The sequence below is a fragment of the Thermobia domestica genome, chromosome 12, assembly GCF_964235325.1.
Source record: "Thermobia domestica chromosome 12, izTheDome1.hap1.1, whole genome shotgun sequence".
NCBI lineage: Eukaryota > Metazoa > Arthropoda > Insecta > Zygentoma > Lepismatidae > Thermobia > Thermobia domestica.
In genome coordinates this window covers 26592200-26614001 of record NC_137465.1, presented here as the reverse complement: position 1 = coordinate 26614001, position 21802 = coordinate 26592200, and the positions used below count along the sequence as shown (strand labels likewise).

The 21802-nt window shown below is 36.8% G+C and overlaps 1 protein-coding gene across 1 annotated transcript in view; it reads right to left on the bottom strand.

Moving 5' to 3' along the window:
- The window catches only part of LOC145666373 (uncharacterized), a 390322-nt gene that overhangs the window by 12932 nt on the left and 355588 nt on the right, over nucleotides 1-21802 (bottom strand). The window contains exons 3-4 of the mRNA XM_081733545.1: nucleotides 16370-16542; nucleotides 361-9982 (exon numbers count right to left, since the gene is read on the bottom strand). Of these exons, the coding sequence (XP_081589671.1) occupies nucleotides 361-9982; nucleotides 16370-16542 (9795 nt within the window). The remainder of the gene's footprint in view (nucleotides 1-360; nucleotides 9983-16369; nucleotides 16543-21802) is intronic.

Below are 21802 nucleotides of genomic sequence, written 5' to 3'. Positions count from 1 at the left end.
TGATGATGAGTAATTAGTAAAATGGTGGAATGAAGAAAGTGGGAAGAAACGGGAGAACCCCGAGGAAACCCACGCACACGGTGTTTGTCCACCACGAAGTTCACTTGGCGGGGGCTGGGATCGAACCCGGGACCCCAAGCACCAGAGGTGAACGCTCTACCACTGAGCCACCGCGGCCCCCAAAAGAATTATTGAATTCCAACACAATACTCTAAATATATATCTAACTTATGGTTCCGCGAACCTAAGAAATTCAAGTTGGGAATCACATCGTTAAAAAGTCAAAAATCAATGATGTACCAACATATATTTAGAATTTATATTAATTTTTGATTAATATTATTACTAGTACAGCCTTACCTAGATCCTTATCGTCCCAAGTCTGTTTGGCTTCTAGAAGTGCACTATAAACTTCCTTGCTTGGCTCAATGCCGCTGAAGACGTAATATCTTGCTCGCACTTTTTTGAAGAATTCAACTTGTGTATAGTTCGAGTTTCCATGATGAGGAATGTATGCCAAATCGAGATACACGGGATTTCCTAATGACTTATAGACACGACTAGATTCTTTGTTCGATGCAGATTTCCTATCTAACTTTGGAGAGTCTGGGCGCTTTGATTTTTCTTTCATTGGAGCAGTTCGATTGTTTTCTATCATTCCTTTCTTGAGCTGTAAAATTCTCCTTTCTTTCTTTGGTGTTCCTTTAGAATTAAGAATGTCTGAAGTATTCACTGCAGGAGGTGGGGCAGGCGCAGGAAGTCCCAACGGTTTTCCCCAATCTTTGATTGGATCTTTGCTTGCTTGACTTTCAGTTGTAGTAGAGGGGGTAGTTTGGGACACTTCCGGTTGCCCAAAAGCAAGTGGAGGCTCTGGATATCCAATGGTACTGTAGTGTTGAGATTTTTCAGGAACTATCGTGTGAGTATCACTTGTCAATATTCTTTCTGGACTGCTAGACAATAGTGGATCAACTTTAGAACTCAATAGACTAGTCACTTCTTTCTCGCCTATCTTCTGTGCTTCTTGAGATCTAAGCTGATGATCACTATCCTGAAATATTACCCTGTCGTGAGGCCCTGAGGCACTTGATACTTGAGGTGGATCGCTAACCCCATAAAATGACCCTGTTTCGAACGGAGATTTCGAATGCATATCACTGTCGCCAACAACTACTTTACCACTTCCATTAACAATATGCGCAGATTCAACACTACTGCTGCCATAATCAACATGTGTTAGTCCGTATGCACCTTCTTCCTGATCATCGTCCGGTAAGCTACCGTAGAATGAACTGGTCATCGAGGATGGTATGTACTGTTCTTGAACAGCCGTATGATGGTCAGATGAGGCTTCTGATTCTAATGTTCCGTGGCTTTCAAAAGATGCTAAAGGAAGATCTCTTTGTTGGTATTCTTTCAGAAAAGTTTCTGTTGGATCTTGAGGCTGTGGAGAAGTTTCTCTTTGGCTATCCCCTTTATGGTCACTGATGTCTGAATGTGGTGATGCACCTCTTTGTGAAGATGTGGCGCTTGTAACGCTCCTTGGAGACGATGGAGCAATGTCTTTATCACTAAGATCACTGTGACGAGAGTCAGGTCTTTCTCCCGAGACTAGAAGTTCACTACTAGATTTATCACTACTAATAATAGTTGGCATAGACGTTTGACCACTTAAATCTTTACAACTTGCTTCTGGAGCGGAACTCTCTGTTTTAGAAACTTCTTCTGTAGCTTTACCCATTTCACTGGTTGCTGTTGTATGGACTTTTGACAAGCTGTCATCAGCGCTCTGTGTTACATCCTTAAAGTCGCTCTTTTCGGCACTAACAGGAGATACTTCTTCCCTGAACTCATCTTTACCATTTACTAATACTTTCTCAGACGTGTCTGATGGCTTTCGCTCTTCTTGCTTATTGTCACTACTATCACATACATGACTTTCTTTAGATTCAGAGTCTCCTGTGATGGAAGGATGCACTTTATCATCGGATACCTTCGTATCTTTTTCAGGCGAAGAAGTGCCTGTTTGCTGCAAACTTGGAGAAGAGAAATCACCAAAACTAATTGTTCCTGTTGGAGATAACTCTATTTCTTCACCACCATCTTCACTACTTGCAGTAACAACCATCCTTCTAACTGTTGGAACTGAGGAAGACGCTGGCAAAGTACTAGTAGCAGCTGAGGAAACAGGAGGTTGAATTTGATCAACCTTTTCCTGACTAGCTTCCTTTATAGAAGAAGAAGTATCCTTTGTTTCAGGAGGAATACTTACACTCTCTATTTTCTCCGATTGTTTTAGTTCAGCAGGTGGTGGTTTGGGTGAAGCGGGAGGTGACGGAGACGTTTCACTAGGTTTATCTTTAGGTTCTGATTCAATTTTAGTTTCTACAGTTGAAGTGGAATCTTTAGTTAGTTCTTCCTGATGCTTCCCAGAAAGGGGACCACTAGAACTTACTTCAACCGGGATTGGATCAGACTTAGAGACTTCGATCTTGCCTTTGTCGTCGTCTTGCTTACTTTCTGATTTGATTACATCTTTTTGGTCCTTTACATCTGTTTCTTGTTTAGCTATCTGTTTTTCTTTAGGTGATTTTGGAGATTCTGGAGAAGAATCCGGAGATACGGTAACGAATTCGGGATGTTCTGCTTTCAAAGTTCCATAAACTGGTTCCTCCTCTACTCCAACATCAATATAAGGTTCACTGTGTTGTCCAGGTAAATCAGCATGTTCCTTTGATTTGGCTTTCGAATCAGTCTGTCCAGTCTCTAAAGTTGTAGGAACTTGTTTACTTTCGCCTGATGTTTGTTTCGAAATTTCTGATTCTTTCTTCTCCTCTTCTGCTTTCTTTTCTTGAATTCCAGATGCTGATATTTTCCCCTCCGGTTCTGCACTCGTTCCTCCCTGAAGTTGTTCAATAATCTCAAGATAGGTAGCTGATAGTGCGTCCTGAGATTGTTCGCTAGGTTCACTTATTGCTTCTGGTGACGCTTCAGAAGGTTCATCAACTTTTCCGGTTTCTTTCTTTTCTTCTTTATCTTGCAAAGGAGAAGGTGTGCGCTCTTTCTTCTCATCGAGTACTGGACTGATGTCAGATTTTATGTCACTAACTTTTTGTGCTGAAACTTCCTTGTCATCTTTTTCTTCTTTTGCAATTCCTTCGCTGATTGTAGTGCTACTTAATTCATCCTTTTCTACAAGACCTGTTTGAACTTTCTCTTTATCCACTTCAGCAGATTTTAATACTTCCACAACTGTTTCTTTCTCGATCTTCGTTTCATCTTTCTTGACTTCTACCACTGTTGAACTTGACACTGTCTCAGAAAGTGTTTCCGAAACATCCTCCCCCTTTTCCAGTTCTTTTAACGAACTTACAGCCTTTATTTCTTCTATACATGGCACTTCCTTAACTTCAGAGATCTCAACTTCTGATTTACTTTCTTTGTCAACTTCCTGTGAAGTAGGTGGTTTCGTTTCTTCTTTACTATCTGTAACTTCCTGCTCGACGGATGTAACTGAAGATTTTTCTTCAGCCTTCAAAATGTCTTCTTTCTGACCAACTTCGTCTGTTTTCACATCTTTAGTTGGTTCTTTTATATCATCTTTTTCTTTTGAAACTTCTGTTGATTCTTTTTCTGCATCAACAGATTTGATTTCTGATTCGGGTTTCTTTCCAACTGTTTCAGAAATCTCCTCTGTAGCCTGCTCTTTTGCTTGTTCAAGATCCTTACTTCCTGTCTCTTTTTCAGGAATTAGTTCTTTCAAAGCTTCCTTCTCGGAAGCTTTGGGAGACGCTTCTGTAATTGTTACTTTTTCGATGTCCTTTATTACGTCTGATGATGTTACCTCTTTCTCAACTTCAGTTTCCTTTAGTATCTGCTGTTCCTTCTCTTCAACTTTCACTTCTTTTTCATCTGTTTTCTTAGGAGTTACATCTTTCGGAATTTCAGTTGCTTCTTTACCAACCTCAGTAGCTTTTATATCTGCTACTTCTTGAAGAGGTTCCATCTTCAATTCTTCGGACTTTTTATCTTCGGCAACTAAATCTTTTATCTCATCTACAGTTTGCTTCTCAATTTCGATTTTTTCTTTCTTGTCTTGTGCAATGGTTGTCTCAGAATCTAATTTCTGTTCAACAGTTTGAACGGAATCGACTTTCTGTTCCTTTTCCTCAATTTTCTTCTCACCTTGTTCTTCTTTTTCTGAAATTTCAACTGCTGTTTTATCTTTTTCGGTTTCTTTCGTAGTAATATCTATTTCTGCTGATACTTCAAACTCCTTGGCCTTTTCAATAACTTCGACTTCGTCTAGTTTTTGTTCTATTTTCTTCTGTACTTCAGGTTCTTTTTCTTTAGAAGCTTCATCCTTAGTATCAGCTTCAGCAATTTTTTGTTCAATTTCTTTCTGTATTTGGGGTTCCTTTTCTTTAAAGTCCTCAACACTCACTGCATCGACTTTTTGTTCAATTTCTTTCTGCACTTCAGGTTCCTTTTCTTTAGAAGTTTCTTCCTTAGCACCAACCTCAGCGACCTTTTGTTCGACTTCTTTCTGAAATTCAGGTTGTTCCTTTTCTTTAGAAATTTCTTCCTTAGCACCAACTTTTTGTTCAACTTCTTCCTGAACCTTAGGTTGTTCCTTTTGTTGAAAAGTTTCTTCCTTAACACTGATTTCAGGAAGTTTTTGTTCAGTTTTTTGTGGAATTACAGATTCCTTATCTTCAGAAATCTCTTCCTTAACGCTGACTTCAGGAAGTTTTTGTTCAGCTTCTTGTGGAATTACGGGTTCCTTATCTTTGGAAATATCTTCCGTAACACTGATTTCAGGAATTTTTTGTTCGGCTTCTTGTGGAATTATAGGTTCTTTTTCTTTAGAAACTTCTTCTTTAATGGCAACTTCAGGAAGCTTTTGTTCGGTTTCTTTCAAAGTTTCAGGTTCTTTTGCTTTAGGGACTTCCTCCTTGACAATAATTTCTGGTACTTTTTGTTCTACTTCTTTCAATACTTCAGATTTTATTTCTTCACTAGCTTCCTTCAGTTCCTTTTCGATTTCCTTTTGCTTTTCTGATTCCTTTTCTTCTGAAATTTCTTTCTTTTCGAGAACTTCAGGAAGTTTTCCTTTAATTTCCTCCTGAATTTCAAGTTCCTCCTCCTTAAAATCTTTTTTCTCACTAAGGTCTTCTTTCTGTTCAATTTTCTTTTCTGTAGGAATTTCTTTTTCTTCACGAACTTCGGTCTCTTTCTGTGTTTCAAGTACTTTTGTAATATCTTCTTTTGCATCTCTTTCGGCACTTTCCGCTACAAGTTTATCATCCTTAGTTGTTGTGTCAGAAGATTTGGCTTCTGCTTCTTCTTTCTCCCTTTTGGCTTCTTCTTCTTCTTTCTCCTTTATATCCTTCATTTCTTCTTCTTGAGGCAGATGAGCTTCGAGGTCTTGTTTCTGATCCTTAATTGTTTCTGCTGTAGTATCAATATCTTTTTCTAGAGTTTCTTTTTCGACTTTAACAATATCTTCACGAAGATCTAGATCAGCAGCTGCTTCATCTTTATGTGCTTTCTTCTCTGTTACTTCAGGTTCCTTGCTCTTGGTCTCATCCTGAGCTGCAGGCTCTTCTGTTTTTTCTTGTTTAGCTTCAATTTTATCTTCGAGTTTTTCACTTCGTTTTTCTTCTTTAAGTTCACGCTCTTCCTCTTTTTCTATGTCTGGTTTAACTTCTTCTGTTAATTTTAAATCTTCTAGCGGTTCTTGTACAATGTCCTTCTTCTCAGTCTCTTCTTCGGCTTTAATTTCAGCTTTTTGAACATCAACTTCTGCAGCTTCTTTCTTTAAATCCACATCTGTAGGTTTAGCGACTTCTGGTATTTCAGACTCTTTGACTTCTTTAACTTCAAGAACTTCCTTTTCAAGTTCGGCTTCAGTTTGGATTGTTTCACGCTTATCAATTGCTTTCTCATCTTTTTCTTTTGCTTGTGTATCTAATGCAACAGCTGACTCTTTGGCTTCAGTCTCTTTGAGTTCGAGTACTTTCTGTTCTTCTTGTAACTGTAACTTTCCTTTTATTTCTAGCTCAGGAGATTGTGGTTTAATATCAAGATCTACCGTTTCTTTACCCACTTTCTTGATATCTTCTGAAGATTCATCATATTGCTGATCAAATTCTTCAGTTTCGTACAAACCTGGATCTACTTCTTCATGAACTGGAAGATCAGCGACTTCATCTGGAGTTTTCACTATATCTCTTTGATGGGCCAGAATATGAACATTCTGATCGAATGGCGCGGCATGAAGAACTGTTGGGATAACTGGTTGCTCAACTTTAGGAAGAACATGGATTTCTTTCTCTTTTGTCTCTTCTTTTACATATTTCTCTTCGATTCCTTCTTTTATTTCATCCAATGGTATCCTTTCATCTTCTGGTAACGTAGGAGCTGTTGTAGCTGCTGATTCCATCGTAGAAAATCGTTCATCAGGTTGACTTTCTGTAAACTTCTGCTCAACGGCATCTTTCGATGGGGTATCTTTCACCTCAAGACTCTCGTGTTCGTCAGAAGCCTTTGGTTCAGTTGAGGATGCGTCTTTGGCTGGAGTTTCATCTGTTTCCTTCAGTTTCTCGGAAGATAGATCTAACTTTTCTTCTGAAATTGCTGAAGCCTCTTTGGACTCATCGTGATCAAGAGTTAATTGTTCAGTTTTTTTATCAGCTGGCTCGTGCGAAACAACATCCGCTTGCACGACTTCTTTTTGTGTATCTTCAACTTTCTCATCTGTTGTGGTTTCTGTAACCAATGTCTTCGAAACAATTTCTTTAGCAGATGTAATAATGTCTTGAACTTCCTCTACAATTTTTTCTTTGTTTTCGTCACTTATTTGTGTTACCTTTTCTTCTTGATCTTTGGCTTCCTCAGCTTCCTCTTCAGATTCCTTTACTTCATCAGTCTTTTCTTCTGTTTCTTTCTCAACCGGCGCTGTGACTTTTGCCTCATCTTTGGCAGCTTCCTTTTCGGGTACACTTTCTTGGACTTCGGGTTTGGACGTTGTTTCTTCCTTCTTTTCATCTAATTTTTGTAAAAGCTTTTCTTCTTTCTCAGGTGATTCCTCCTTTTCTCCGGCTTCCACCTCAGTAGACTCCTTAGCTTCTGTGTCTTTCAGTTCATCTTTATCCTTTTCAATAACAGGCCTCTTCTCTTTTTCTGATTCTTCTTCATCTTTAATGTATTTCTGCACTTTACCTTCATCTTCTTCCTCCTCCTCCTCTTCTTCTTCAAGATCTTTAGTCTCCATATCTTCTGGTACATGTGATTCAAGGCTTTCAGGTTCGTGTGTAGATTCTTCTGCATATTGTTCTAATTCTTCTTTCTCAATGATCAAATATTCGTCTTCTTCATCTTCCTCCTCTTCCTCTTCTTCTTCTTCTTCGTCAACGTCTTTTTCTTCTAAGTCTCTTGCTTTCTTCGCTTCAAAATCTAATTCTGCTTTAAGAGATTTCTTCTCATCAATGGGCGCCATTTCTTCTTCTTCTATCTCTTCTCCTTCAACATCCTCTTCTAATTCTTCTCCGCTTTGGATTTGTTCCTTATCTTCTTTATGTTCTACTTTCACTTCTTCCGCTTCAACTTCTTTCTCTTCCTCCTCAACTTCTTCCTCAGCTTCCTTCTCTTCTTCTTCAACTTCCTTTTCTTCTTCCCCAGCTTCCTTTTCTTCTTCCTCAGCTTCCTTTTCTACTTCTTCAGATTCCTTCTCTTCTTCTTCTACCTTCTCTTGCTCTTCTTCTTCTACCACGGCTTTGTCTTCTGTAACTACTTTTTCTTCAACTGCTTCTTCTTCCTCTTCAACTTCAGCTTCTTGTGTTTCTTCCTCAACTTTTTCTTTCTGTTCGACTTCCGTTACTTGTTCCGCTTCAACTGCTTCTGCTTTAATTTCGACTACTTCCTCTTCTTTTGCTTCTTCTGCAGCAACTTCTTCCTGTTTGGCAGCTTGCTCAGTCTCTTCTAGCACACCATTTACAAGAGGAGGTTCTTCTCCATGGGCTTTTAATATAGTTGTGTCCTGATCTACAGTAGATGGTGTTGAAACTAGGGAATCTGCTGCAGGCTTCTCCTCGAGGCCCTCTTTAGGCTTTCGTATCACACCGTCCTTGTCAGACTTAACGGATGGCGTTGGAGTGCTCTTTGGAGTACTTCTAGCGGATGATGATTTAGCTGGAGATCCTGGAGGACGTGGAGTTTTGGCTGGAGATGATGGTTTAGACCTTCTGCTGACCGATTTCTTTTCTGCTTTTGCTTCCTGCTCCTTTCTAGCACTCTTTGTGGCACTTGCTCTGGACGTTGAAGCTGCTGTAGCTCGAGATATGTGATACTTGGACTCAACTACTTTTCTATTAGTAGCGTCTTTTGTGCTCTTTGCAGGTGTTGATGTAGGAGATGGCCGGCTCTTGGTTAACTTTGCTACGGTTGAAGTTTCAGCCTTACTTGCAATTCCATTCAGTTTAGGTTCTGACTTCTTGGGCGTTGGAGGGGACGATTTTGTTGTTTCTGTGGTTTTCCTTTCGGTTACTTTCTTTCGTTCTACTGATCGTGAAGGTGGTTTAGAATCAATTCTTGATTTTATACTTCTAGTGTCAATTTTTGATCTATGTTCGGATTTGGGTCTCGGTTCTTTCGTCTTTTCTTTAGTTTCAGTCTTCATGCTTCTGTCTAAGCTAGTATCCTTTGCCTTCTCCGCTTTACCTTCTCCCTTATTTTTAGGTTCAGTCCTTTTCTCAAATTTGGGCTTGCTCTGAGCAGGAGATTTGGTAGTAGGGCCTGAAGACGCTGGACTGGACAGTGGTCGTGCCTGTTTAATTTCCAATGGACTGCTTGCTTTAAGGGGTTTACCATCGGGAAGAAATTTTTCAATAACTTTCCCTTTTCCCTTCGTTATGGTTGGAGATATGGACCGTGCAGAACATACTGGATATTTTAAGAATTCTAAGTGCTTGAGTTTGTCTAAACCTTCAAATATTTTATGTTGGGGAGTACTTCCTGGAAACAATATTCTGGTAATTGTATCATTCGGATTTGCAGGTTGCCAAACTAACAGAGCACATATAGAAACCAAATTCTGTAATGGAAATTGTATTTCTTTCCCATCAATTCTAAACGACGATTTTGCTGCTCCAAACAGACTGGATTCAGAATTCCATTTGGCTAGAAATTCTTTGACTTCTTTGCTATCCTTGCCTGGACTTAACACATACATGTCCAACGTTCCATGTCCTACTTTGTGATACAGATTGATAGGATCTACATTATTGTCCCTATAACATGGATGCGGTTTAAGATTTAAATGTCTAAGGTTACCTACAATTTCGTGTCCTTCCTCAACAATATTAATAACAAGACTATCATTGTCCTTATCTCCATCCGGAGAATTCCTTTTCTCTATAACGTTACAAAAGAAATGTCCAATTTGTGGATAAACGTGGTTGATTCGTTTTCGCTTTAAAACAGCTGCAATTCCGTTCGTATTATTGTTATTTAGTCGAGTAACAAGAACAGCGTCAAGCCTATCTAAATGTCTGGTAAAGTCCCAGAAGCACGCCTTTCTGCTAAAACCACCGTCAACTAACATATTAAAGCCATTGATACCAAAGAGAGCTGCATCTCCTTGACCCCCAGGGAAAACGTACAACGTTGGATGACTAAAACGAATGTTTCCAACAACATCTGACGGCTCAAGAAGGTTCTCAATGCTTATCGGCTGGAGGAACGGTGAAATGTAGTTGATGAATTTGGTAATGCCGGGGCCTGTTACCATCTTATCGTCTGGGTTCACGTTGATCTTACAAGATTTGCTAAATGATTCTTTGTTGAGTCTTGCAGTGTTCCAGTCCCCTTCTGGAGAACAATGAATGTCGATGGTAATGCAATTTTCGTATGCTCGAAGGACGCGCTGGACATCGTTTTCTCTAAAGGCGTCAATGAAGTCAGCCAGTGAAAATGTTCCATCCTAAAAAATAAAGTAATAGCAAATTAGTGTATTAGTTTTATACATAATGCATAAAAGGCAATGTAGTATAAAAATTAGTAACTGATGAAATTGAAGAGATAATCCATATTTGAAATTTAAAAGAAATATTCGAATGATCTAATGAAACAGTACCCACATTAGGTTCAACTTCTGTTTATGCTAATCATCTCGGTGACATGTCTGTGACTCAGCCAGCTGCATCAGAGCACTTAGAAAGGAAATACGAGGAAATTCGAGATGTTGTTGACGGTAAAATTATACGAGGATAAGTCAAAAATTATCCGCAATTTTGACATAACTCTTCTTACATTGTCCATACTGACCTCTGCCCTCGTGTATTTTATTGTTATGCTGTTGTGGTCATGCTATGAAAGTTTGATCCTAATTCCTTCATTTGTCTTCCTTTTGTTGCAGATAGATCATGGCCGCGCCATTAGAAGTTTGCACCAAACAGGAACAACGAGCAGTGATCCGATTTCTGTGCTTGGAAGGTGTACCAGGGACAGACGATGTGCCACTTTATCACTAGCCACTCGCCTGTCTAACAGAACCATGCCACGTTCTCAATGGTGTCATCATTTGTGGTCGTAGATGGTCATCTGGCTCCTTCCTCGTGCGTAACACTTGTGTGACCGTTTTTGAATTTTTCAATCCATTCGTAGACACTCCGTTGCGGCAGGAAACTGTTCTCGTATTGTGTCGAATGTCTTTGATCGATTGCGGTCCCTGATAACACCTTCCGACCACAAAAACCGGAACACTGCTTGTTTTTCCTCTTTGGTACAAACTTTTGATGGAGCGGCCATGATCTATCTGCAATAAAAGGAAGATAAATGGAGGAATTAGGATCAAACTTTCATAGCATGACCACAACAGCATAACAATAAAATAAACGAGGACAGAATTCAGTATGAACAATGTAAGAAGAGCTATGTCAAAATTGTGGATAATTTTTGACTTGTCCTCGTATTAGAGGAAAATATTTATACTTTAGTAAACTGAAAATCTACCTGTCAAGTAATCTTATTCTTGAAGTTTATGCTATTTGTTACTACACCATTGTTTGATCGCCTTTATTTCAGTTCTATTAGTGTTGCCAAATGATGCACTGTTGAATGACTAAACAGTGAACTTATAAGTAACTAATTTTTGTGATAAAATAACTGGTATGTGATGTTATTGTTCCTTGATAGAACTGTTTATAATGGTATCATTCTTTAGTTAAATAACACCTATCTATATTAAGATCCGAATTTCTGATTCAAATGAAATGCTAGCTTATTCAAAGATAAAATATTTTTTGTATGCAATAATAGTTTATGGAGGATATGAATATTATTTAATATCAGGAAGGTCACAAAGTAAATCGTGCCGATATTAGAAACAACAAATGCTGGAATAAAATACAACCAAGGTGAGTTTATATTCTTAAAAAAGTACTTTTGCGTACCATAACTACGAAAATATTTATTTTCATAATGTACTCGAAACACTGTAACTATTCGAGTAACAAATAATTGTAACCATTCGAATTATAAAATAGTAATTGATTAACTTCGAACTAATAATAACAAATGGGTAATTAGTAAATGTAAAAACTACTTTCAGGAATTCTATTATTTTAGGTACAGATTTCTGTAATTCCTGAATATTAATTGCACTTCCGAGCTTTCGACTCTCCACTGGAGTCTTGGTCACGTAGGATAAAAAATAGGAAGAAAAAAATTAAACCATCAGGAATTAAAATAGAACGAAGTTGCCACGGGAAGAGCGGTGCTGGAACACACTTTGTCAAGTTCTACGATGGCACGTCAAATGGTGGTAATACAAATTGCAATATGGCAATTGTGTTGATTTTTGCACTCTTTTCTTCTCTAGTGAAAGGTTGCTAGCTCGTCCTGGTATTTTTGTTGTTATCCCAATGCTGTTCAAATTTTGTAATTACTGCTTCCCATTCATCACTTGTCTAAATTTAATTTTGGTTTTCTTAACTGAATAAATAAATTTTCAGATACTAATCACCCTATACCAATAACATTTTTGGAACTTCTACATTGTGTCGAGTTTCTTTTAGATGTCGCGACAAACCTGACACTGGGCGTTCTTTCAATCCCTAATATGCTCTTTGATACGAACCTTTAGATTTCTTTCGGTTTTGTCTATGAAACTTTCATGGTAACAGCATTTTATTTCATAAATGCTGAATTTTTCTTTGGGATCCATATAACAACTCTTAAATTGGGTAATGTTCTTGTCTGAGCTTTTGGAGGATTTTAAAGCTGTATAAAAACCTTATTACCAGTGGCGTATTTAGGGGGGTGGCTTCCGGGCTTAAGCCCCCCCCCGAAATCTTACTTAGTATAGTAAAGTAAATTAAATATCTTGCAGAATTTTCATATTTCCAGGCAAAGCCCCCCCGCCGAAAGTTACCAAAGCCCCTCCCGAAAACAAAATCGTAAATACGCCACTGCTTATTACGTATAGATTTTATTCAATGCAGTTGTCAATCTGGGAAAATCCCACTCATTGTATGTCTTTCGTATCGTTTTCAGTGTATCGAAACGTAAATCCCTTTTAACGTGATTATACCAATTAATTAATAATGGGACTGGATACCCATTCATAATATCTACCTTCAATACTACCTTTTACTGAATATAATAAATTGAGTAGTATCCATAATAATTTGAGATTTACAGTTAATAAAGAAAATCAAGGGAATCTTACTTATTTAGATCTCAATATAAGAAGATGTAAGTTCATTACTAGTGTCCACTACAAGCCTACAGCCGGCACACACTACGTACATTTTAAATCTGCTCATTCTGAAAGTACCAAAGCAAATATTTGGAAAATTTTCTTTCTACGTGCCATTCGACGTGCCTCTCTGGAAACTGAGTTACAGACTATTCATTGAAGATACGTAGTATGAATGAGTATCCAGTTCCAATTATTAATTGGTATAAGCACATTAGAAGAGATTTACCCTGACCCTGAAATCGATACGAAAGACATAAAATGAATGGGATTGCATATTTTTTCCAGATTAACAACTGCATAGAATAAGATCTATACACTATACTGTTTTCGTATAGCTTTAGAACCCTCCAAAACCTTAGAAAAGAACATTACTCAATTTAAGGGTTATTACATGAAAAATTGATCGATTAAGAAATAAAATGTAGTTGCCATGCGAGTTACATAGGCAAAACTAAAATAAATCTAAAAGATCGTATCAAAGAGTGTATAGCGGAAAAGTCTGTCGAAACACATAAAAGAAACTCAACACAAGGTAGAAGTTCCAAAAATTTTATTGGAGGTCAGAAATGAGGAACACAGACTTGTATTTAAAAATCTATTCATTTTCAGAAATTAACCAAAGAGAGAAAACCAAAATTAAATTTAGACAAGCGATGTTTAAGTAATGAATGGGAATCAGAAATTACAAAATTCACACAGCATTGACGTAACAACAAAAATACAAGCACAAGCTGGCAACTTTTCTCTAGAGAACAAAAGAGCGCACAAATCAACTCCGTCATATTGCAACTTGCATCACCATCATTTGACGTGTGATCGTATAACTTGAGAAAATGTTCCAGCACATCTTCTCTTGGTAAGGCAAATCCATTTTATTTCTTGATGCTTTTATATTTCTCCTTCCTGTTTTTATCCTCCGTAACCAAGACTCCAGAAAAGGGTCGAAAGTTCAGAAGTGCAAGTAATATTCACAAATTACAGAAATCTGTAAGTAGAGTGATGGCTAATTACCAACTTCAAAATTTGAATAACAGACTCTGGATATTCAAATAATTAACAACTGTTTGAATAAATACAGTATAATCTAATAATAAATAACAGCAGCTTTAAATATAATTGTTCAAATAATTAGTAATATAGTACAATAGATACATTGTCAATAAATGTTTATAAACTTAAAAATACTGAATAATCAATATTTTTAATAATAAATGTCGAGAACCCCACAATATTATCTTAGCCACTCTATGATAGTTGCTACATGTGCTGTCAAATAGATTAATGTTATTTTATTAAAAAAATGAATCACTAACAAATAAATCTCAATACAATAAGAATCTAAACATGCCATAAAAGAAATTTGTATTTTACACAAAACTTCATTGTTAATAGAAAGACTGGTATTTGAATCTTATTTCATTACAACAAAAAATTCAAAATTAAATCAAGATAAAGGAAGATTAGAAAAGCAATAAGATTACATCACACATCAAAGTAAAATGAACAAATTGTTATATGCAATACTAATATACCGAACTTCGTAATAACTGAATGGAAAATATCGCACAATCACTTCCTGGTATAAAACTTCCAGATGTTGTAACGTACACAATTTAGAAAATAAAAATGGCTGCCCACTCATGTTGAACTTTAGTATTTTTAAAGCTTATTTTCATTAATTTTAGTGCTTCTACTGATTTATTAATTATTTATTCTCATCATAAAGAGAGAAGTTCCTTTATTCCAGATCAGGAGGAAAGGAAGATAGTATAGTTAGCAGTTAAAAAATCTGCGTGATCAAGCTGACAGAAGTGAAATATTACAGATTTCAAACTTCATAACTTACTCAAAATACTCTTTTGGTTTTATTCTCAATACGTTTGGTACGTTGTGTGAACTAGAGTATCAAAATCCACATCAACTGGCAGGGTTAACACTCAAAAGTTCACACTTACCATTCATTCATAGAAATTCATTGGGAGAAAACTATAATTAAAGAACTTCAATATAAATGACGTAATGGTATTGTTATGAAAAACATTCTATATAAAAAAATTCGCAGATGAGACACATTGTATGTTATAACAGAGAATGTGCCCTCTCCGCTGATCTAATGACTAGTGTGTGTGCCTTTCGTGCATGTGGTCCCGGGTTCGATTCCCGGTGGCAGAGCACTAAAACTGTAATTTTTCAATCATTCACTCCCATTAACCATCTGTCTCCTTTGGCCTAACGCCAATAATGTGGGACGATAAACTGAAAAAAAAAAAAAATAGTTTTCATTTCAACAGATTTTTTTTTTAAATTTCAATAATACCATCATTATGCGCTGTTTGTGTTAAGTGATCTTTAAATATAGTTTTCTCCAGGTGAATTTCTATAAATGAATTTCCAGGTGAATTTCTATAAAGGAATTTCCAGGTGAATTTCATCTAACGCACGATGTTCTGCAGTAAATAATAACAATGGCGGAGACAATACATATGGTAGAATATCTTCCTTATAATTTTAAGTGTGGACATAGTACAAGGTATGATCAAAAAATGCGATGAATTATTTATTTATTTATCTATTTTTAGCAGCAACCATTTGATGTAATTCGTCCGATCTGTTGAGACAGGCAGCGTCAAGTTGGAACATGTTCTGACTTGTCAGTCAACGTTCAGAGTCGCTAGAGTGTGGTTGTTTACCGTGCCTGTCGCGCATTAACAACGCGTGAATATTAAGTTATATTTCAAGTTGCATAAAAATTCCAAAGAAACTCTGAAAACTGTTTACAAGTGGTATGAGCGATTTAAAGCAGAAATGAGACGGTAGAAGTTGAGCAACGTTCAGGATGTCCATTAACCTCAAAAACAGATGAAGATTTGCAAAAAGTGGCAAAAATTATTCGTTCAAATAGGCGAACATCCCGTACAGGCCCGTTCAAAAAATTTTAAGCACCGATTTGGAAATGAGAGGAGAGAGTGCGAAAAAAAAATATTCTCCAACTTTTGAGTGAAGGACAGGAGTTTTTGGCCGAAAAATATTCCTGTCTATCCACATCCACTGTACTCTTCAGATATAACAGCGTGACTTCTGGCTTTTCCCAAAAATTAAAACCATGCTTAAAGGAAAACGTATGGACACCATTCCTGACAATGAGAGGGCCACAACAAAGGAGCTGAACGCCCTTCCAAAAGAAGCCTTCCAGAAATGCTTCCAGTCATGGATTCAACGTTGGGATATGTGCATTGCTAGCCAAGGACAGTATTTTAAAGGAGAGATTAAATCAAATTCCGTGTAAGCTTATTATTTTGTTTGTAATGAAATCATTCACCGTATTTTTGATCACACTTCGTATATAAACGAAACTATAAACAGGATTATTCAATTTATGTTATACAGAAAGTAGTTCTTGTTATATAGAAAGTTGTTATTTATTAAGCTGCACCTAATAATAATAATAATGATAATTTGGTTTTATAAACTAGATAGTCGCTGCCCAACGAAGAGGAACAACTTTTCCTTGAAATATTGCAAATGGTTATAGGATGGAATATGGAAGTGAATGTTAATAAAATAAGCAACTATTATTTTCTGATGAAAGAAATATTATTTACTGACCTGTAAAATCCAGGATCCGTTGCCAGCGAAAGTATAGCCAGCATGGATGAGATGTCTATGTCGGGTGAAGCTGGACAGAAGATTCTTCACACATTGAAGAAGTGTGTTTACTTGTGGGTGGATTAAAACTTCGGTCACCAGATTCTCAGTCGCATATTGGATAAGACGCTCTCCTGAAATTCACAGTGGAATATTTTATAGAGATGAAAAGAAAAAAAAATACTTCGTTTGTATAAAATGCATAAAACTGAATCGAGGAAACTTCTGAAACACTGTACAAAGTATTTACCTTGGTTTATTTGTGTATTTAGAATAAAGTACTGGCAACCTTAACTAGTTGGATGTTAAATTTTGTCTTGCTAAAATTATATATTAATAAAACGAATCTTAAGAGTAATTGATCTGCTTAAGAAATTAATACACCAAATTTGATCTACTGAACAACAAATTTTGAGACTAAAATATCTCAGACTGATTTCTGTATTATTATTATAATAATATTATTATTATTATTGGTACTACAAATCAAAATACTGACTTCCTGTATACTAATATTTACGTAGTATACGTTAGTTTGAATTCTGAGTGGTGTGCAAGAATAAATCTTATATTACGGTTTAGAAAAACGTGAACTATAAATTTTCATTGTGCATGTGTCTTGTTAAGTTGAGAATTTATCACGAGATTTTTTGATAAAATATTGGCATTAACAGTGTGTCGGTTTGGAGCTTCGGAAATCTGGCAAGTCTATGATTAAGTATCACATTTCCTTTAGTCACTTTAAAAATAAAACTCTGGCAACTCCAAATAGCAGGCAAAAGTGCAACATGGTGTAGTAGATACCTTGTTTCCTTTCTGTGCAGTATCATGACGTGACAATGATTTGCATGATCAAAACGTTCCCAAAACAGAGGAATCGATCGTCAATGCAGCTGCATTAGATCAAGAACAGAGCTTTTGTCCCCTCCCTCGCCTTTAAACAAATACTTTAACCAACTTCGTTAGAAATACTCAGCAAAAACTTTCAAAACTTAAAGAGAAAATTCTGTGCTGAAAGAAAGCGAGGGTAAACTTTACAACATACACTCCAGCTGTGCATCGATAAGTAGGACTACTTTGAAACTGGCTTACTTGAATCAGGTAAGTCCTCAGCATGTAGAAGGGTGGAAAACAAACGATTACAGGCCCTTAAGAAGAAATTCTAGTATAATAAATTACGCTTTACAAATCATTTGTTCTTGAGTCATCTGTCCCACGTTGTCGAGGGAAATAGATGAAAGGAATACCGTCTTTGGGACTATATCATGGAGCCATTATTAACAATAATTTAACAATTTTAGGTGCTTTTTGTTCTTCAAACATTGAAATTTCATGTAATCTGCATTACAAGGTAATCAAATAATAATTAAATATTTATTTTCGGTTGACATAAAATGTGTGCCATCTGTCCCCCTTAACCCTCAAGCTTACCATGACTACACTAAAGTCTTTGTTTTTCTTTCTCATAGAACCATTTTTTATGATAATTGCTTTAAAAAAAAGTGGATTCTTGCACTATTCCAAATAAGTAAGTGTTCTGCTTGCATGCAGTTTACTATAGAATCGGCAGTCAATAATTTAAGGACATATTCCATACAGTGAGTGTCAGGGGCGGATCCAGGGGGGGAAGGGCGATCGGGGCCCCCCAGAAGAGGAAACTTTCTTATTTTATATATATAAATAAAACCCATCCCAAAGTTTGGAGCCCTTAAAAGTAGCAGTATGACAACCCACCGCCCCCCCAGAAGTCGGTCCTGGATCCGCCCCTGGTGAGTGTATACGAGATTTGGATATTTAAAAAAAAAATGAGATTGAAGTCCATTATGGTACCTCTTTTATATTATTAGCTCCGTTAAAGGAATATACTATCATCTTTGAAAGGGAGATAACGAATTGCTGTAACGTTGATTGTATTTTTTTTAAGCGGAGCTACACAAGCATAACATAACGTAAGCATGCATCTCGCTAAACACCATATACGTGAATGAAAGGTCGCTGAATCGAAATTAACTATTTCCACCCAAATAATCCAATATTAAACTGAATGAAGTTACTATATTTTAAAATTTGAATACCCTGAAAGATATAATAATAATAATAATAAATAAAATGACGAGAATTATTTTTCTGTCTCTCAGTCCAGGAGAGACCCCTTTGAGCCTTTGGCGATTGCCGACTACCAACCCTGACATGAACTTGTTTGGTGTCACATTTGTCAGTTTTCTTGTTTCGCGGTGCTTCACTCAAACATAAACCAGTATTTTGTGGTAAGGTCGTTTGATTTTTTCTTTTCTGTAGTAATATGAACAGGAAGTAATATGAATGGATGAAGAACAAATAGTGAACACTGTAGTAGTTTCACCCAACAACACCAATAATAAACAAGTTTTACATACAGGGTGGCCCAAAAGTAGGTGTACAGTTCTGTTCTTATCAGCTCACTGTATTTTATATCATTTCTTATTGTTATCAAACAGGTAGACCTAGTTTCTTTATTATTTGCTCTTAACCAGGGGCGGATCCAGGAGCGACTTCTGGGGGGCGGTGGGGTCTCATACTTTTTTTTTTTTTAAAAAAAGCGGGTCTCATACTGCTACTTTTAAGGGCTCCAAACTTTGGGATAGGTTTTATTTATATATATAAAATAAGAAAGTTTCCTCTTCTGGAGGGGGCCGCGATCGCCCCGATCGTCCCATCTGGATCCGCCCCTGCTTTTAACGTCTTTTTACTTATAACAAACTCGGAACAGCCAAAGCAAATTAATTCATAAACTAGAATGTTATACTTGATCAATGTAAGGGTATATACCTACTTTTGGGTCACACTGTATTTTCCACATTATGTTCTGTTTTTCTTTTAATGTAAGTGAAAGTGCATTTGCTTCAAGTAACATTGTAGCAATCTCACCCCACTATACAGCAGCACCGTGGCTCAGTGATAGAGCTCTACCTCTGGTGTGTGGGGTCCATGGTTCGATCCCCGGCCACATAAGTTCGTGGTAGACAACATCGTGTTCGTGGGTTTTCTCGGGGTTCTCCTGTTTCCTCTTGCACTTTCATTCCACCAATTCCCCAATCATCATTCACTTGCCTTAATCATCCGCCTCCCTTAGCCTAACGGATGTAATTGTAGGATGTTAACCTGAGTGGTTTAATTTTTTTCGAACCGCCAATGGGTTTCGTCTCACAGTCGTCAGTCTAACGCTTCAGACCGCTTGGCCACACCCACCATCATCACTGAGGCACCGCACAAAATTCAATAACTTATATTCGTATTTAGAGTCAGCGTAAAAATTATAAACGTCCTGAAGCAATATTCGTTGTCACCAGTTACCACACAACGATAACGGATTTATGTTTATAGACTTTTAATTGAAATATTCGTACAAAAGTAGCATGGAAAAATTAAACATAAAAGTTATCTGCTAATACAATAAAATTTCATTATTATTATTATTATTATTATTATTATTATTATTATTATTATTATTATTATTAATATCTGAACCTGCTCTGTTTACTCAGCGCATCGTTCTGTTATGACCTTAAATCTCCTTCGCACTGTTCATGTCTCCTTACGCACACAAGTAAAGGATAGGAGACTCACAAAGGAAGTGAATTGTTATGTATAAATGTTGGAGTGAGTTTGTAGCAAATTTGTAGAAGTAACACGATATCAAGTGGAAATACTTTTTTCTAATAAATCCATATCCGTCCGAGTACGCCTCATTGCGTCTCTTGAGATCTTTCAAGTTGCCAGCTTGCAATAGTTACAATCAGATTTAAGCAAAGCGCCTGCAATATCCATCAACCCGCAATATGTAACTTCTCTACTGGTTGCCTAACACCGTAGTTTCGGCCTACAACAATGTTAATCTTATGGGCTCAAAACGGTCCCTAAAATGTTGAATAGAACAATAACGACATGGTTTTTGAAAATTTGAATGGCAACTGGACAATCTACACAAAATTTGGAATCAACCAGTGAAAACAGCACGTTTCTAGCGCTTGTAGTTTTCGAGATCTCATTGTCGAAAGGATTGGAGATGAACATACAAACCTAGCATTTAAATATATACTAGCTGAACCTGCGCTCTCTACACAGCGCATCATTCTTATATGAGCATGAATCTCCTTACTCCTCAAAACATCTGCACATGTCCCTTTACAGACACAAGTGACAGACGTCTTGATAAAAAATGGGAATGGGTATCAAAGAGGAGATAGTTTTCGATATTTTTTTCTATATCTCGCATCGTTTGCAAGATTTAAGTCTACTTCCGGTTGGAGTTAGAATTGTCGTAGGGATGTGAAATTTGCCCTATATATGTATCTCGATAAGAATCGGCAAGGGGTGTAATAAAGGAGAGATATTTTCAATTATTTTTTCAATGTCTCGCACCGTTTGCAAGATTCTATCCTACTCTCGGTTTTTATTGCTTAATTGATTATCGTTTACCGCCCGTTTTCAGGAGGGATGCTATATGAGATGTCGACCTACACTTTAAAGTGTAATCTGAACTATTCTTTCTGTATGCTCCCTCTGGAAATCGAAAACAGGACCCTTATGCCAAACTCGTGCACGCTAGTCCGTAGACTAGCGGGGAAGGCTTTACAGTTTTGAGTTTGAATTGTTGTAGGTGGGTGAAATATGATACATGTATGTAATTTGATATAAAAAAAAGGAAATGGAGATCATAAAGGGGAGATTTTTCAATTATTTTTCGATGTGTAGCAATGTTTGCGAGACACGATCCTACTTCCGGTTTTAGAGTTAGAATTGTTGTAGGGGATGAAATGTGGTATATTAATATAGCTTGATAATCGACAAGGGTATTATAGAGGGGAGATTTTTTCTATTATTTCGCACCGTTTACGAGATATGATCCTACTTCCGGTTGAAGTTTGAATTGTCAAGGGAGATGCAATTTGGTATATGTTATGTGTTGTAATGAAAATCGGCAAGAAGTGTCATAAAGGGGAGATTTTTCGATTATTTTTCCATTATCTCGCACCGTTTGCGAAATATGAGCGTACTTTCGATTGGACTTAGAATTGTCGTAGGTATATTAAATTTAGTATATGTATGTATCCTAAAGATAATCGGATATTATATATAGTATGTAATAAGCAAATACATTACATATACAATTAATTATAATGTCAGTGATATATGGTGTTCATTGGACAAAACATTCCAAACAGTAAAGATTCATCTTAGATTGGAGAAATGGTTATCCTTCGTATTTCATTATTATTTGCCCATCAAACAAACGCCTGATAGATATACAACCGCTATATACAACAATGTTGTGTTGGAATGTATAACCCATAGGATATGATGCTTTAAAAAAAAATCAAGATCAAGTGCACCCCTAAAAATTGTAATAAAGAA